Source organism: Lithobates pipiens, unplaced genomic scaffold (genome assembly GCF_037356315.1).
Source record: "Lithobates pipiens isolate NorthernLeopardFrog02 unplaced genomic scaffold, aLitPip1_a1.2 Scaffold_19, whole genome shotgun sequence".
NCBI classification, from domain to species: domain Eukaryota; kingdom Metazoa; phylum Chordata; class Amphibia; order Anura; family Ranidae; genus Lithobates; species Lithobates pipiens.
In genome coordinates, this window is record NW_027507764.1 from 574,068,696 (window position 1) to 574,087,386 (window position 18,691).

At 46.1% G+C, this 18,691-nt stretch overlaps 1 protein-coding gene across 1 annotated transcript in view; it reads right to left on the reverse strand.

Annotated features, from left to right (window-relative positions):
- LOC143997657 (uncharacterized) overlaps positions 1-18,691 on the reverse strand; it is a 230,127-nt gene that overhangs the window by 40,596 nt on the left and 170,840 nt on the right. The window contains exon 28 of the mRNA XM_077493378.1: positions 3,986-4,039. Coding sequence (XP_077349504.1) covers positions 3,986-4,039 — 54 coding nt within the window. The remainder of the gene's footprint in view (positions 1-3,985; positions 4,040-18,691) is intronic.

An 18,691-nucleotide genomic window follows, 5' to 3' on the forward strand; every position in this document is an offset into this window, starting at 1 on the left:
AGGAAAGGGGGGCGAGCGAGCGCGCCCCCCTCCTGAGCCGTACCAGGCCGCGTGCCCTCAACATGGGGGGTGCCTTGGGGAAGGGGGGGCCGCGCGGCCCCCCCCACCCCAAAGCACCTTGTCCCCATGTTGATGAGGACAAGGGCCTCTTCCCGACAACCCTGGCCGTTGGTTGTCGGGGTCTGCGGGCGGAGGGCTTATCGGAATCCGGGAGCCCCCTTTAAGAAGGGGGCCCCCGGATACCGGCCCCCCACCCTATGTGAATGAGTATGGGGTACAATGTACCCCTACCCATTCACCTGTGAAATAAAGTACAAAAAAAAACACAACACAGGGAAAAAATATTTTATTGCACAGCTCCGGGGGTCTTCCGTCTTCGGGGGTCTTCTCGCCGGACTCCTCCGCTATCTGTGTGTAGCTCTTTTACTAGCGGAGGAGTCCGGCTTTCTTCCTCCCCGCCGCCGGCCTCTTCTCCCGACTTCGGGGGTCTTGTCCCCCTCTTCGGTTCTTCTGCCGGGCCACCGCGCCTTCTTGTAGCTCTTTTACAGGCGGTGGCCCGGTCTTCTGTCGCCGCTGCCTTCCGTTCTTCTGTCGCCGCCTTCGGTTCTTCTGCCGGGCCACCGCGCCTTCTTGTAGCTCTTTTACAGGCGGTGGCCCGGTCTTCTGTCGCCGCTGTCGTCGCCGCCGCCTTCCGTTCTTGTTCTTCTTCTTGTTCTTCTTCTTCTTCTCCTGGAGATGTTGACTCGACGAGCTCTCCGGCCGGAATGCCAGAGCCGCGCTGTGCGGTCACTTATATAGTGACAATGGGGCGGTGTCACATGGTATATGTCACATGGGTTGGTCACATGGTGACCCCGCCCCCTTACGATGTCATAGTCCCCATGTGACATCAACCCATGTGACCAACCCATGTGACATATACCATGTGACACCGCCCCATTGTCACTATATAACTGACCGCACAGCGCGGCTATGGCATTCCGGCCGGAGAGCTCGTCGAGTCAACATCTCCAGGAGAAGAAGAAGAAGAACAAGAAGAAGAACAAGAACGGAAGGCGGCGGCGGCGGCGACGACAGCGGCGACAGAAGACCGGGCCACCGCCTGTAAAAGAGCTACAAGAAGGCGCGGTTGCCCGGCAGAAGAACCGAAGGCGGCGACAGAAGAACGGAAGGCAGCGGCGACAGAAGACCGGGCCACCGCCTGTAAAAGAGCTACAAGAAGGCGCGGTGGCCCGGCAGAAGAACCGAAGAGGGGGACAAGACCCCCGAAGTCGGGAGAAGAGGCCGGCGGCGGGGAGGAAGAAAGCCGGGCTCCTCCGCTAGTAAAAGAGCTACACACAGATAGCGGAGGAGTCCGGCGAGAAGACCCCCGAAGACGGAAGACCCCCGGAGCTGTGCAATAAAATATTTTTTCCCTGTGTTGTGTTTTTTTTTGTACTTTATTTCACAGGTGAATGGGTAGGGGTACATTGTACCCCATACTCATTCACATAGGGTGGGGGGCCGGTATCCGGGGGCCCCCTTCTTAAAGGGGGCTCCCGGATTCCGATAAGCCCTCCGCCCGCAGACCCCGACAACCAACGGCCAGGGTTGTCGGGAAGAGGCCCTTGTCCTCATCAACATGGGGACAAGGTGCTTTGGGGTGGGGGGGGCCGCGCGGCCCCCCCTTCCCCAAGGCACCCCCCATGTTGAGGGCACGCGGCCTGGTACGGCTCAGGAGGGGGGCGCGCTCGCTCGCCCCCCTTTCCTGGCCGGCCGGGTAGCGTGCTCGGACAAGGGTCTGGTGTGGACTTTGGGGGAACCCCCACGCCGATTTTTTTCGGCGTTGGGGTTCCCCTTTAAGCCCATTCCAGGCGGCGGAGCCCGCGACGTCTCCTTCGCGGGCCCCGCCTACCTGTACACGCGCTCGAAATGGGCGGATTTGCCTCCTCCTTACGTGGGCGAGTCCGTTCATTTCAAAAGTTGAGCGAACTGTTTGGCAAACAGTTCGCTGAAACAGTCCGCTCGTGTGTGGGCAAGTCCGCTCATGCAAATTTTGAGCGGACTGTTTGCCGAAACTGTTTGACGAACAAGGTTGGGCAAACAGTCCGCGCCTGTGTACGCGGCCTTACAGTAAAGAACCCTCTACGTAGTGTAGTGCACTACTCCCTTGGGAGCTGCTGGGTAGTTCATACAATACTGCTAAAATGCATCCGTTCTTCCACCCCACATGATTCACAAGAGACACAGTCAATAAAGTTGAACAGATAACTTTATTCCTCTTGCTGCAGTCCAAGTGTAATGGTGATGATAGGAAGTATGAGCTGCCTCCTCCTCCTAGTTCCTCTGAGTAGCTAGATCCCTTTCCCTTAACGAACTGACCAGTACCCCTCTGAAAAGCACCTTGGTAATTGGATGCTACCCATCTTGCCTCCTGCGATCTTCCCCAGGTCAGTTCAGGAAAGTCCGGATGATACCCCGGTCTACACCGTCCGCTTTGTGGCTACTTCCCGTTTCTTGTAAATAGGGCCATCCCAGCCGGGATGCCTGGTTTAATCCCCCAGGATTTCTCGAGTGACATGATGTGCATGGACCATCCGACACTGGGGCCTCTGTAACCCCAGGCCTTCAGGTTAGGTTCCTGCTCTCCAGCACTGGGGCCTCTGAAACCCCAGGCCTTCAGGTTAGGTTCCTGCTCTCCAGCACTTGGGCCTCTGATACCCCAGGCCTTCAGGTTAGGTTCCTGCTCTCCAGCACTGGGGCCTCTGAAACCCCAGGCCTTCAGGTTAGGTTCCTGCTCTCCAGCACTGGGGCCTCTGATACCCCAGGCCTTCAGATTAGGTTCCTGCTTTTCAGCACTGGGGCCTCTGAAACCCCAGGCCTTCGGGTTAGGTTCCTGCTCTCCAGCACTGGGGCCTCTGAAACCCCAGGCCTTCGGGTTAGGTTCCTGCTCTCCAGCACTGGGGCCTCTGAAACCCCAGGCCTTCGGGTTAGGTTCCTGCTCTCCAGCACTGGGGCCTCTGAAACCCCAGGCCATCGGGTTAGGTTCCTGCTCTCCAGCACTGGGGCCTCTGAAACCCAAGGCCTTTGAGCCTGCTCCTTGGAGTTACATTTTTGGCTGCTTCTCTGGACTCAGTTTCTTCCCATCCTCCCAGGAAGCATGTGACCTCAGAATATATATAAGTCCTGCCCCTGCCCATACAAATTAATGATTGGGCCAGGGCCATATACACTGCCTGCACTCCAGTCCCTGAACCACCTCCTTTCCAGAACATTCTTGAGGAAAACAAGGAAGGGTTTCCCAGGGCAGAGTACAGGTGGTCACACCCTCCTCTATTCTACCACTCCTCCCAAACCAAATTAACCCACCAGGCCTAAACAAACAGTGTAAGGCACTGGCAATTTCACCTAACTCCAACCTGTCAGCACCCACCTAAAGGTGGTGCGCGCTACATAGTTTAAGGTTAAACCTCTTTTCTTCTAATTTTAATGAGTGGCCACGAGTCTTGTTAAACTCCCTTCCGCAAAAAAGTTTTCTCCCTATTGTGGGGTCACCAGTACGGTATTTGTATATTGAAATCATATCCTCTCTCAAGCGTCTCTTCTCCAGAGAGAATAAGTTCAGTGCTCCCAACCTTTCCTCATAACTAATATCCACCAGACCCTTTATTAGCTTTGTTGCCCTTCTTTGTACTCGCTCCATTTCCAGTACATCCTTCCTGAGGACTGGTGCCCAGAACCGGACAGCATACTCCAGGTGCGGCCGGACCAGAGTCTTGTAGAGAGGGAGAATTATTGTTTTATCTCTGGAGTTGATCCCCTTTTTAATGCTAATATTCTGTTTGCTTTGTTAGCAGCAGCTTGGCATTGCATGCCATGGCTGAGCCTTTCATCTACTAGAACCCCCAGGTCCTTTTCCATTCTAGATTCCCCCAGAGGTTACATATCCAATAAACACAGAGACAGAAAACAAAATGAAAAAACAAGCATGTTTATTGATCTTTACCATCAAGCCCGGGGGTCCTTGGCTCCCTGTTGGGCCAGCTACTCCATTCTTACCCTATAATATAAAAAGCAACAAAAATATACACAGCGTTATGCTAACATGGTATAGAACTTTGTACCCTGCCCTTTTTTTTTTTTTTTTGGCATGTCGTTTTTTTATTGGGCATAAAGAATATTACAAGGTACAGGTGCATCACATAGCAGTGCAGTAGTTTTAAACACATAAAAAGTGATATATTGTTTTTGTAGGTGATGTTTAGGTCATCTTATGATAGTGTATTGCATACACTCTTAATGACATTTTCTTGCCAGCTCATTTTCCAATCTATAACCTATTGTATATTCTTAAACGTTCTTTTTTTTACCCCATTATACGTTGTACGTAGTGCAGTGTTAATTTTAGTCTTAGGACTAAAATGGCATTTTAGTTTTAGCCCCATTTTAGTCTTCTGCGATTGTTTTTGTTTTATTTGACTAAAATCTCAAGTACATTTTAGTCGACTAAAATCTCCAGTACATTCCAGTAATTGCAATTTAGTTGTAGTCCTAGTCTTTTAAATAAAATGGCATTTTAGTCTCGTTTTAGCCTTTTGACTGAAATGGCTTTTAGTTATAGTCGTATTTTCGTCATCTCAGTTGTTTTTGTTTTAGTCGTATTTTAGTAGACTAAAATAGTATTCTTTTAGTCGACTAAAATAGTATTCATCGACTATGTTTTAGTCATTTTAGTCAACTAAAATGTTTTAGTCGTTTTATGCCACGTACACACGAGCTGACTTTTCGACGGGCTATGTCCGACGGTCTTTCCGACGGACTTTCGGCGGAGTTCCGACGGACTTTCTGAATGAACGGACTTGGCCACACACAATCACACCAAAGTCAGACGGATTCGAACGTGATGACGTACGACTGGACTAGAATAAGGAAGTTCGTAGCCAGTAGCCAATAGCTGCCCTAGCGTCGGTTTTCATCCGTCGGACCAGCATACACACGAGCGGATTTCTCTATAAGAACTGGGTCCGGCGGTGTTCCGGCGAAAAAAATTTGAAACATGTTCTATTTCTAAAGTCTGTCAGATTTTTGGACAGCAAAGGTCCGATGGAGCCCACACACGATCGAATTGTCCACCGGATTTGTTCCATCAGACCTTTCCTGTCGAAAAGTTTGGTCGTGTGTGTACGTGGTATGAGTCGACTAAATTAACACTGACGTAGTGCTACAGCACTAAAGAACTTAAGCCAAGATTTAAAAAAATAAAAAATTATACTTTAATAATACAATAAAATACAAGACATTTCACATATAGTTAACTAAAAACTGCTTGGTATATACAACATATTTATTTATTTCAGGTACCTGTATAGCGCCATCAATTTACACAGCACTTTACATATACACTGTACATTCACATCAGTCCCTGCCCTCAAGGAGCTTACAATCTAAGTTCCCTAACTCGCATTCATACATACACATACTAGGGCCAAGACAGGAACCTGTTAACCTAACAGCATGTCTTTGGAGTGTGGGGGGAAACCCACGGAGACACAGGGAGAACATGCAAACTCGAGGCAGGTAGTGTCATGGTTGGGATTAGAGCCATTGGGATTCGAACCATTGACCCTTTTGCTGCTGGGGGGAAAACACTAACCACCACACCACTGTGCTGCCCAATGTACAATGTACACTATATTACCAAAAGTACTGGGACGCCTGCCTTTACACGAACATTAACTTTAATGGCATCCCAATCTTATGGCGTGTACACACGAACTGACTTTTCGACAGACTAGGTCCGATGGTCTTCCCGACGGACTTTCGGCGGAGTTCTGACGGACTTTCCGAATGAACGGACTTGGCCGCACACAAGCCCACCAAAGTCCGACGGAATAGAACGTGATGACGTACGACCGGACTAGAATAAGGAAGTTCATAGCCAGTAGCCAATAGCTGCCCTACCGTCGGTTTTTGTCCGTCGGACTAGCATACACACAAGCGTATTTCTCAATAGCAACTGAGTCCAGCGGAGTTCCAGCAAAAATTTTTTAAACGTGTTCTATTTGTTCTATTTCTAAAGTCCATCAGATTTTTGGACAGCAAAGGTCCGATGGAGCCCACACACGATCAAATTGTCCGACGGATTCGTTCCGTCGGACCTTTGCTGTCAAAAAGTCGTGTGTACGCGGCATTAGTCTGTAGGGTTCAGTATCGAGTTGGCCCACCATTTGCAGCTATAACAGCTTCAACTCTTCTGGGAAGGCCGTCCACAAGGGTTAGGAGTGTGTCTATGGGAATGTTTGACCATTCTTCCAGAAGTGCATTTGTGAGGTCAGGCACTGATGTGGACAAGAAGTCCTGACTCATCAAGCGCAAGTCCTTAAAAACAACCCCATACCATAATCCCCCCTCCACCAAATGATTTGGACCAGTGCACAAAGGAAGGTCCATAAAGACATGGATGAGCGAGGTTGGGGTGGAGGAACTTGACTGGCCTACATAGAGTCCTGACCTAAACCCGGTAAAACACCTTTGGGATGAATTAGAGCGGAGACTGTGAGCCAGGCCTTCTCGTTCAACATCAGTGCTCTTCTGGAAGAATGGTCAAACATTCCCATAGACACACTCCTAAAACTTGTGGACGGCCTTCCCAGAACAGTTGAAGCTGTTATAGCTGCAAAGGGCGGGTCAACTCAATATCGAACCCTACGGACTGAGCAAATAAAGTTCATGTGCACGTAAAGGCAGATGTCCCAATACTTTTGGTAATATAGTGTATATCACAGTTTATTTGTCTATAAGCACCAAACCACAACACTACAGTGTGAGCCCTTGTACACACGGTCGGACATTCCGACAACCAAATCCAACGGATTTTGTCCGAAACTGTTGCATACACACGGTCGGACAAAGTTGTCGATTGTTCAGAACGTGATGACGTTATTTCGTTACGACGGGACTACGTTCAGGCTAGTAGCCAATAGCTTTGGTGTAGGAATTTGATCTGAGCATGCTTGGCACTTTGTCCGATCGGAATTCTCTACACATGATCAGAGTATGTCCGTTCGGAGCATTTTGTCAGAAAATTTTAACCAACAAGTTGGAAAACTTGGTCCGTCGGATACTCCGACAGAAACAGTCCGATGGAGACCACACACAGTCGGAATATCTGACAAAACGGTCCGATCGGACACATTCCGTCAGAATCTCCGACCTAGTGTACAAGGGCTGACACTATTTATACAACATACAGGTCAACACATTTACATGTTCCCATGCGTCCTCCTCAAGGTCAGTATGCAATATTATCTTTCATTATCGACGGTGATGGTAATATGGTATATAAACACCTTCATATTTTCAGAACCAAATAACTTTATTCCACTGGGGTAAAAGCAAATTCACTCCTGGAATACTACCGTAGTGTTAGGATCTCTGACTGTTGAATGATGTATTCGATCTTATGACAGAACCCTCTTTGGGCTCCAGAAATTCTCTACCTGCCCTCAGCTTATTTCCCCAATTTCTGGGAAAAAATGTGGAGTATGAACTAAAAACTGATTTTATTCCATGAGGAAGCCTTTTTTGTAGTGTAAATAGTGTCACACTGTAGAAAGTATGTGAGATGGTGGTCATATATACACTGGGTGTATTGTCCTGTATTGGTTTATTGGACTGGCTAAGTTTAGTTTTTGGCTCTGCTGTACCCAGTTGAGCAGCAATTTATTCACCAGGTCTGGTCAGGCCTATTCCTAAACTTGAGGGTTGATTGCTCCTGCCTGTCCTTGGAAGGAGTTTCTGGAAATAGAATAGGAGGATCAATCTTTGAATATAAATTAATATTTAACTGACCCCAGCCAATCCCTGGAGTGGGGCACCAAGAAGATATGGCTGGGGAGAAGATAAATGTTTGAGAGGGTCTAACTATAATGATTCTTTTCCTACTATTTGCAGACTTCCCCCCCCCCCCCCCGGCTCAGAAACTCGCCCACACGCTCTTCAGTGTAGTACACTGGGTCATAGTCCTGCACTGGAGATCGCTAGCAGTTCCCTGGAACCAAGTATGGAGGTGATCCGTCTTATGGAGAGAACACCACACCTTGATGGACACCATGCGGGTATTTGAAAGAAAATGGGCCCCCTGGTCATCCTATGATCTATAAGGTTCATGGAAGGCAGATTTACTTATGCAAGGTACCTCACAGCCATTAGGTCAGGGCCACCCCCCCCCTTTTTTTTATTTTTCCCCAGTTTTTTTTTTTTCTTTCTCTTTTCATCACTCCTTATGATTTTATGCACGTTGTGCCCTTAGGATTTTTCCGCCATACAACAATGATAGGTCTGGATACCGGAAAGGGCAATGACAAGTTCTGGTTAGGATTTTTTATGCCACCTGTAATCTTTTACCTTTTGGATTGAGTATATCAGTAAGTAGTACGTATGTGAAGATAATTTGTATGTTAAATGTATGTTTTTTCTTTTCAACAAAATAAAAATTGTTGGTAATCACAATTATTCCTTTCCTGGGGACTCTGACCCTGGGAGGCAGACTGTGTTACTGAAGTGCTGTTGTTGTCAAGCTTAAGCATATACTTAGCTGAGGGCATGGAGGAACCTGGACTTAAAGACATTTACCTTAGTAAGCTGGGCTACAGAAGGACCCCTTTCACTGAAGAGTGTCATGGGAAAGAGGGGTAGGACTTGCCTCTGGACATTATAAGTAGGCCATTTTCCCTGGGGCTCTAGGTGTGCATGTTCTTTGAGGGTTAGACACCAGAGGTTGCTTCAAGGACTGAGACTGCTCTTACAGAGTAAAGTCTTGTACACACGGTCGGAGAATTCGTCGGAATGTGTCCTATCGGACCGTGTTGTCGGCTATTCCGACTGTGTGTGGTATGCATCGGACAGATTCCGTCGGAATATCCGTCTGACCCAATTTTCCAACTTCCGATCATGTGTAAAGAATTTTGATCGGACAAAGTGCCACGCATGCTCAGATCAAATTCCTACATCAAAGCTATTGGCTACTAGCCTGAATGTAGTCCCATCGTAACGAAATTACGTCATCACGTTCTGAAAGATCGGATTTTTTGACAACTTAGTCCGACCGTGTGTATGCAACAGTTTTGGACAAGAATTCGACGGATTTGGTTGTCGAAATCTCCGACGGTGTGTACAGGGACTAAGACTAGCTGGCTTTTCGCTTTACCTCCAGCAATAATTAAGCCTGCTGCTGAAGGACATTGCTTGAAAATCTGTACTCCTGTACTTGTCTATGATTTTTGAGTATCCTGCACCCTCATCCCTCTACCCATCTGTGTTTAAGTACTGCAATACATCTTTAACCACCTGACATCCGCGCTATGGCCGAATGATGGCCACAGTGGATGTGAATTCCCGGGAGGCCGTCACACGACGGCCTCCCCTGTGCACGCTCCCTGCGCGCGCTGTGATCACAGAGTCACCGAGACTCAGGTGATCATCGATCTGAGTAAGGGGCCGGTCCCGGCCCCTTACCATGTGATCAGCTGTCAGCCAATGACAGCTGATCACATGATGTAAACAAAAGCTCAGTGCCTCAATGCCTCATTTATACCGACAAACAGTGTCCACAAGTGCCACCTATCAATGCCCACAAGTGCAACCTATTTATGCCCACAAGTGCAACTTATTGATGCCCACAAGTGCCACATATCGATGCCCACAAGTGCCACCTATCAATGCCAACCAGTGGTGCCAATCAGTGCCACCTAGAAGTGCTGCCTATCAGTGTAATTGATCGGTGCCCATCACTGCCACCCATCAGTGCCCATCACTGCCAACCATCAGTGCCCATCACTGCCAACCATCGGTGCCCATAAGTGCCACCTCATCAGCGTACATCAATGACAGACAAAAATGACCCTTTATAGAATTTTAAAACAAAAAAAGAAAAAAAATGTAAAAAAAAATTTTTTTAATTAAAAATAAATAAATAAAAAAAACGCACAGGTGATCAAATGTGGGTACAGTGTTATATGACCGCGCAATTGTCATTCAAAGTGCAACAGCGCTGAAAGCTGAAAATTGGTCTGGATAGGAGGGGGGTTTAAGTGCCCAGTAAGTGGGTTAAGTGGTTAAAGAGACATCTCTAGATGGAGCCTGTAGTTTGGCAGTATGCTCTCAAACTGGTACCTTGGCTGGCAACCTCTGGACAGGTAAAGGAGGCCTGGGTTATTTCCAGTTTCAAAGAAGAGAACGTCAACTTCCCTTTCTTTAAAGTAGCACTCTTTGATCCCTGAAACTGGAAGGAAAGGCCAGATTAGGGGATACTGTGAGTTGCACCCTATAAAACCAGGCTGGCTCTTATATCCTTACAGCACCAAACATCACCCGGATCAACAGTCTTTTACTCATGAGGCCAGGGAATAGCTGCCCAGATTAAGCCTCCTGTTGTCTTCTAGTGACCCCTCAAGGGTGAAGTCTCAGGGGCAGGGGCGGACTGACCATTTGGCTACTTGGGCACTGCCCGAGGGCCCCATCAGGGTTGCCAGCCTCAGTAAAACCAGGGACAGTATGTAAAAATCTGGCTTTTTTACATCTGTCTCTGAAATGTCCCTTACTGACATCCTTTTGGTCTAAAAATCCTGAGATTATAGCTGCCCCACCTCTCCAGTACCTTCTCAGCCAATAGAAACATGTATGTGTATACCATGTGATTGTATACTGTGTGTGTATACTGTATGGCCCCATAATCTCTGATTGCCTGAGGGGGCCCATAATCTTCTATTGCCCTGGAGGCCCCATAATCTCCTATTGCCCAGGGGCCCCATGAGTTGTCAGTCCGACCCTGCTCAGGGGTGACTTTGTAGTTGCTCGTGTCAGCTCCTTGGCTCTACCACAGCCAGGACCCCGATAAATAGACAAACGGATCAGCAGCAAAGCCTTCAGAGGTGGCAGCTTTCTCAGCTGGTGAACACCCTAGGCCAGATGTGTTGTACAAGTTGTACACCCAGTGCATGTTAGGCCCCAATCAGACTCCTGGGCCCAGCAGCATAGACAGTCCAGCAGAACCTTCTCAGGCGTCAGACAAGAGAGTGAGCACATGGCTTTCCTAAATATGTATACTCTCCCTCATCATGCCCCAGTGGCTTGAACCTCCTACTAGGATGGCTGAGGGAAACATGATTATTCATAAACCCTGGCAGGAAGCCATCATACTATAGCCAGAGGTGGAGCGACCCCTACTGGCAACAGTGAGAGACCACCACACTATTGAGCTTAGGGAAAAAAACAAACGCATACCTATTCAATTCAAACTGGGCTGACAACCACCCAGCCGAAAACGAAAATTTCCTATTACTTCGCAACCGAACTAAGAGGGTACTACAAGATAATTGGACTCTCTACTAGACCATGGAAGGTTGTACATTTGTAGTAAAAAGTTTTACTATAGTAATAATTGCATATAACTATAACTAGTAAGTAACAAAAAACATTCTAGTCAACTCTCTAATTTCCCAGCTCCAAACAGGAATATACTGTAGCGTCGATCTCCAGTTTTTAAAAACCAATATGACAGTAGATATCTCTGCCACAATACATTTCACAAAACGTCTAGTTTGTCTGGAATGCCCTGGAGCTTCTCCAGGCCATGTATTAAAAATCAAGCATGATGTCAACTAATTGGGCTTTTATTAATTTAGAGCTGGGGTTATGCAGACTAAGATTTAAATAATTTTATATTAAGCAAAGATTGGTTCCTCAGGGTATTGGTATTATCTACTAGCATTAAATTCTGAAAGACGGCTTGGAGTTTCTCCAAGCCAGTGTGCCAATATTGTTTTTTTTTTTTGGCGTCCAACAGACATAGGGGGGGTTATTTACTAAATCCACTTTGCTCTGCAAGTGCACGTGAAAGTAAAGTCGCTGTAGATCTGAGGGGGACATGCGAGAAAAATAAAAAAACTGTATTTTAGCTTGCACATGATTGGATGATAAAATCAGCAGAGCTTCCACTCGTTTCTGATCTACCCCTTAGATTTAGAGCGACTGCATTTCCAAGTGCACTTGCAGTGCAAAGTGGATTTGCCTTTCGTAAATAACCCCCATAGCATTTCCCATCTTGTTTAAGCGCAACTTTAACAGTTTTTTTCATGGTCCTCTCTCAGGCTTCCTCCTCCCTGGCAGAGACTCATGGCCTGTCTGATGAGCTAATCCCATTGCACACGTTTCTGTAGAAATAGCTGTGCATATACAGTATCTCAAAAAAGTTAGTACACCCCATTTTTGTAAATATTTTCTTCTATCTTTTCATGTGACAACACTGAAGAAATGACACTTTGCTACAATGTAAAGTAGTGAGTGTACAGCTTGTATAACAGTGTAAATTTGCTGTCCCCCCAAAATAACTCAACACACAGCCATTAATGTCTAAACTGCTGGCAACAAAAGTGAGTACACCCCTAAGTGAAAATATCCAAACTGGGCCCAATTTGCCATTTTCCCTCCCCGGAGTCATGTGACATGTTAGTATTACAAGATCACAGGAGTGAATGGGGAGCAGGTGTGTTCAATTTGGTGTTATCGCTCTCACTCTCATACTGGTCACTGAAAGTTCATCATGACACCTCATGGCAAAGAACTCTCTGAGGATCTGAAAAAAAAGTATTGTTGCTCTACATAAAGATGGCCTAGGTTATAAGAAGATTGCAAAGACCCTAAAACTGAGCTGCAGCACGGTGGCCAAGACCATACAGCTCTTTAACAGGACAGGTTCCACTCAGAACAGGCCTCACCATGGTCGATCAAAGAAGATGTGTGCACCTGCTTAGCGTAATATCCAGAGGTTGTCTTTGGGAAATAGATGTATGAGTGCTGCCAGCATTGCTGCAGCTGATGGAGGGGTGGGCGGTCAGCCTGTCAGTGCTCAGACCATACACTGCACTCTGCATTAAATTGGTCTGTATGGCTGTCGTCCCAGAAGGAAGCCTCTTCTAAAGATGATGCACAAGAAAGCCGGCAAACAGTTTGCTGAAGACAAGCAGACTAACAACATGGATTACTGGAACCATGTCCTGTGGTCTGATGAGACCAAGATAAACTTATTTGGTTCAGATGGTGTTCGGCGTGTGTGGCGGCAACCAGGTGAGGAGTACAAAGACAAGTGTGTCTTGCCTACAATCAAGCATGGTGGTGGGAGTGTCATGGTCTGGGGCTGCATGAGTGCTGCCAGCACTGGGGAGCTACAGTTCATTGAGGGAACCATGAATGCCAACATGTACTGTGACATACTGAAGCAGAGCATGATCCCCCTCCCTTTGGAGACTGGACCGCAGGGCAGTATTTCAACATGACAACGACCTCAAACACACCTCCAAGATGACCACTGCCTTGCTAAAGAAGCTGAGGGTAAAGGTGATGGGCTGGCCAGGCATGTCTCCAGACCTAAACCCTATAGAGCGTTTGTGGAAGAGGACTCCAGTGGCAACCTGTGAAGCTCTGGTGAACTCCATGTCCAAGAGGGTTAAGGCAGTGCTGGAAACTAATGGTGGCCACACAAAATATTGACACTTTGGGTCCAATTTGGACATTTTCACTTAGGGGTGTACTCAACTTTTTGCCAGCAGTTTAGACATTAATGGCTGTGTGTTGAGTTATTTTGAGGGGACAGCAAATTTGCACCAAATTTAACACACCTGCTCCCCATTCACACCTGAGACCTTGTAACACTAACGTGTCACATGGCACCGGGGAGGGAAAATGGCTAATTGGGCCAAATTTGGAAATTTTCACTTCAGGGTGTACTCACTTTTGTTGCCAGTGGTTTAGACATTAATGGTTGTGTGTTGAGTTATTTTGAGGGGACAGCAAATTTACACTGTTATACAAGCTGTACACTCACTACATTACATTGTAGCAAAGTGTCATTTCTTCAGTGTTGTCACATGAAAAGATATAATAAAATATTTGCAAAAAATGTGAGGGGTGTACTCACTTTTTTGAGATACTGTACGTGGGTGCTGAAGCGACCTCCAGCTGAAACTGTGTCAAGTCAGAGCTAGAGAATGTCACCACTCACCAGCACGCCAAAGATATCCAGAATGGGTCCAAAGCTTTCATCGGTGATCACATCATTACAGAAGATTGCAATGTTTCAGAGCCATGCAGGACCCCTTCATCAGGCATGTCACAAGCCTGATGAAGGGGTCCTGCAGGACTCTACAACATTGAAATCTGCTGTAACAATGATTGCTGAATAAAGCTTTGGACCCATTCTGGAGATCCTTGGTATGCTGGCAACATTCTCTTGCTCGTGGTATATCTCCACATGCGCGGGTGGAGAGGTGGATAGGTAGATGTCTATGAACATGCCCCATAGCCATCTTTGCCAGGTCTTGTTGATGCCAGATCTCAGTTAAAGATGGTGGCACTGTTGAAGAGGGGTGAAGGGAAAATGTTTTGCATCAAGCAAGACAACGCTAGACTCCATGGTCTAGTAAGTATTTATTTTTTACTGTAGGACAGGGACAAGTGTTAGGGATTTCATTTTCTGGGGGGGGGGGTTAGGTAGAGTGAAGGTCTTTTTTAATGAGGATACATTTTTACCATAGACGGGGATGCCTTTTAACAGCTGTAGAAGGCATAAGGAGGGGCAGAGCTGTCTGTATATACCCAAGACCACGCACATATAGAATAGTACCAATCACCAACAAGTTTCAATGACTGGGCAATGCCAAATCAGAAGTAAAAATTGGGGTGGTCTAGTTTCATTTATGGCGCCCTTCCCTTTGTGAACCTGGCTATCAGCAGGAGACACCACTGAGACCTCGGAGAACATTCTACAGCCATGCCTAGTCACATCAAGGCTTCCTCTTCAACTTCTGAGTTCATTATTAGATACCTTCATAAACAAGACAAATTCTTCTACATTCTCACAATACTTTCAGAGCGTGAATTCACAGGGAATATTTTATGAGACCGATCCTTTTATTTAACGCGCCATGAAATCAATAAAATGTAGTTTATACCCTTAAGGTAGAGCTATTATCATCTGTATTAAGTGGCTGAATTTAAAATGTGTTTCGCCAAAGGGAAGGATCGGCGTGTTTCCAGTGAGCTACATTTTAAGCTTTTATTGTATTATTTAGCTTAGTAGATCTAAACCCAATCTCTCAAATTGTATATAAACTTTACAGGGACCCTGCCAGCAATTCACTCTTTTATTCTAATTCTTTAATTAGTACATATTTATACAGCAGATATCGCTTTCCGCTCCCGCTACTGTACATTGTGGATCGCACACCTTTTACATCCCATTTATAAAATGGGTCATTCCTGCCTCTCTTGCTCCCCAAACATCTTATGCCACGTACACACGATCGGAAACGATCAGCAAAAGACCGATGAGAGCTTTTCATGCGACCGTGTGTATGCTCCTTCGGAATTTAGCTGGTCGGATTCCCACCAGCAAAAATTTGATAGCATGTTCTCAATTTTCCCAAAGGAAAAACTTTCTATCGGAAATTCCGATCGTGTGTATGCAATTTCCGACGCGCAAAAACTCACGCATGCTCAGATTCAACTACGAGGTGTAAGCTATTGGCTACAAGGTATTGAACTTCCTTTTTTTAGTCCAGTCGTACATGTTGTACGTCACCGCGTTCTTGGCAGTCAGAATTTAGTGTGACCGTGTGTAGGCAAGACAGTTTGAGTGGATTTCCATCGGAATTCCCGACGGGAAAACCATCAGAGCTTTTTCCGATGAGAATTCCAATCGTGTGTACGCGGCATTCGTGTATAACACAACAGACAGAGAGTGCCGTGATTAGATGAAAATCATTTATTCATATATCCAGGCATCCCTAATTGCTGTTTTTTTTTTAATCTCTGCTATTACACTCTACCAGATTTGGACTCCTGAAGCTGGTGGCACACAATTCAAATTTGTTTTGTTCTTTAACGACAGTAGTAACGCAATATTCCCTACTACAGCTATTTAAATGCAGCCTAATGCCGCGTACACAAAATTGGAATTTTTGGCCAGCAAAAGACCGATGAGAGCGTTTCATTGGAAAATGCGACCGTGTGTACGCTCCATCAGAATTTAGTTGGCTGGATTCCCGCCAGCAAAAAATTTGATAGCATGTTCTCAATTTTCCCGAAGGATAACTTTCTATCAGAAATTCCGATCGCGTGTATGCAATTCCGACGCGTAAAAACTCACGCATGCTCAGATTCAACTACGAGGTGTAAGCTATTGGCTACAAGGTATTGAACTTCCTTTTTTTAGTCCAGTCGTACATGTTGTACGTCACCGCGTTCTTGGTAGTCAGAATTTAGTGTAATCGTGTGTAGGCAAGACAGTTTGAGTGGATTTCCATCGGAATTCCCGACGGGAAAACCATCAGAGCTTTTTCCGATGAGAATTCCAATCGTGTGTACGCGGCATTCGTGTATAACACAACAGACAGAGAGTGCCGTGATTAGATGAAAATCGTTTATTTATATATCCAGGCATCCCTAATTGCTGTTTTTTTTTTTAATCTCTGCTGTTACACTCTACCAGATTTGGACTCCTGAAGCTGGTGGCACGCAATTCAAATTTGTTTTGTTTTTTAACGTCTGTAGTAACGCAATATTCCCTCCTACAGCTATTTAAATGCAGCCTAATGCCGCGTACACATGATCGGAATTTTTGGCCAGCAAAAGACAGATGAGAGCTTTTCATGCGACCGTGTGTATGCTCCTTCGGAATTTAGCTGGAATTCTCACTGTGTGTGAAACGCGTCTACCATTTGAACTGTCTGTAACACTTGGGATGTTCGTCATTAAATAAGAATTTTGATGGATCTTGGAGTGCAGCCATTTCTTCAGTGTTGATCGTATGCGGAGGCGAGCCGAGGCGGGCACCTGTGATATCATTAGGTCTCACCTGGAGCAACAAATTCCCGCCAGAAAAAATTTGAGAGCATATTCTCAATTTTTCCGATGGAAAAACTTTCTATCGGAAATTCTGATCGTGTGTATGCAATTCCGACGCGCAAAAAAATCACCCATGCTCAGATTCAACTACGAGACGGAAGCTATTGGCTACTGGGTATTGAACTTCCTTTTTCTAGTCCCGTCATATGTGTTGTGCGTCACCGCGTTCTTGGCGGTCGGAATTTGTTGTGACCGTGTGTATGCAAGACAGCTTGAGCGAAATCCCGTCGGAATTCCGGCGGGAAAACCATCAGAGCTTTTTCCAACCAAAATTCCAATCGTGAGTACGCAGCATAACAGATACATGTGGGCTAGCTTTTTTTTTTTTTTTTTTTTGCAGTTTATTTTTTCATTTTACATTTTTGAAAACTGAATATGATTCCGACACTTCCAGGAGTGTCAGATCCCACCATCTGCTAGCTACACAGCTCATGCTATCACTGACAGTGCTTGAGTTGCTTGCTGATAGAATGAAGGAACATTTTACTATTTGCTCCTTGACAACTCCAGGAAGGCCATACACTGACTATGTAATGAGATAAAATCGGCGGCCCATATACTGTATGTGTGGAATTGCAAATTCTATAATAGAAACAAGAGGTTTTTCTTCATAAAACCACACGCTGACAAGTTGTTGAAAGAAGGAAAGAAGAGGAATGAAGATAGTTGTGGCTGGTGGTATTTTTTTTTTGGGGGGGGGGGTCAGTCGGTCACCAGCCCCGCACTTACTTCCTCTGGGCGGTGTCTCCTCCTCCTTGTGTTTCATGGTCCTCCCTCCAATAGCCAATAGGATCACTTCTCCTCTCGGCCTATCCGGTGACGGGTCTCACAAACTGCTTCCTGATTGGCCGGGGGGAGAATCAGGAAGACAATAGCAAATATTAATTTGCTATTGTCACACAACTGGGTGGGCTCAGGGTGCAGTGCTCTGCGCCCCGAGCCCACCCTTTTATGAAGCCTAATAGAGCCTCAGGCTCTAATCACGTGCTTCTAAAAAAAAGAAAAAAAAATTGGAATCCATGCGTCCAGTACTCGCACATGTAGATAAGGGGGCTGGAGGCATGGATTAGGCGGGCGGTGCCCCAGCGCCCTGCATTACAGGCCACCACAAAATTAAGGAATAAGGGGTGGAGAATAAATATAGAAGAATGAAGGAAGAGGAATGATGGAATGGAGGAAGGAAGAAGAATGAAGGAAGGAAGGTAAAGGGAATGAAGGAGGAAAGGTAAAAAGGAAGAGGAATGAAGGAAGGAAAGGTGATTGAAGGAGGAAAGGAAGAGAGGAAGAGGAGTAAAGGAAGGAGGTTAGAAGGGAGAATAAGCAAAAAAGAAAGGAATGGAGATGAATGAAAGATGGAAAGAGTACTGAAGGAAAAATTAAAGGAAAGAAGAAAGGTAAGAAGGAAGGGAGAGAGAGGAATGAATGAAAAAAAAGGAAGTTAATGAAGGAAAGAGTATGAGGTAAGGGTGGAAGGAAGAGGAATGAAGGAAGGAGAGAGGAATGAAGGAAGGAAGGAAGAGAAATGAAGGAAAGAAAAAAGGAATGCAGGAAGGGAGGTAAGAAGGCAAAAGAAGGAAGGCAAGGGGAATGAAGCTGGAAAGATAAAAAGAAAGAGCAACGAAGGAAGGAAAGAGGAAAGAAGCAAGAAAGGTAGGAAGGAAGGGTAACAAAAAAAAGGTAAGAAGGAAAAAGAAAGGAAAGAATGGATAGGAATAAGGGAAAGGGGCAAATTAAGGAGGGGGGGGGAGGA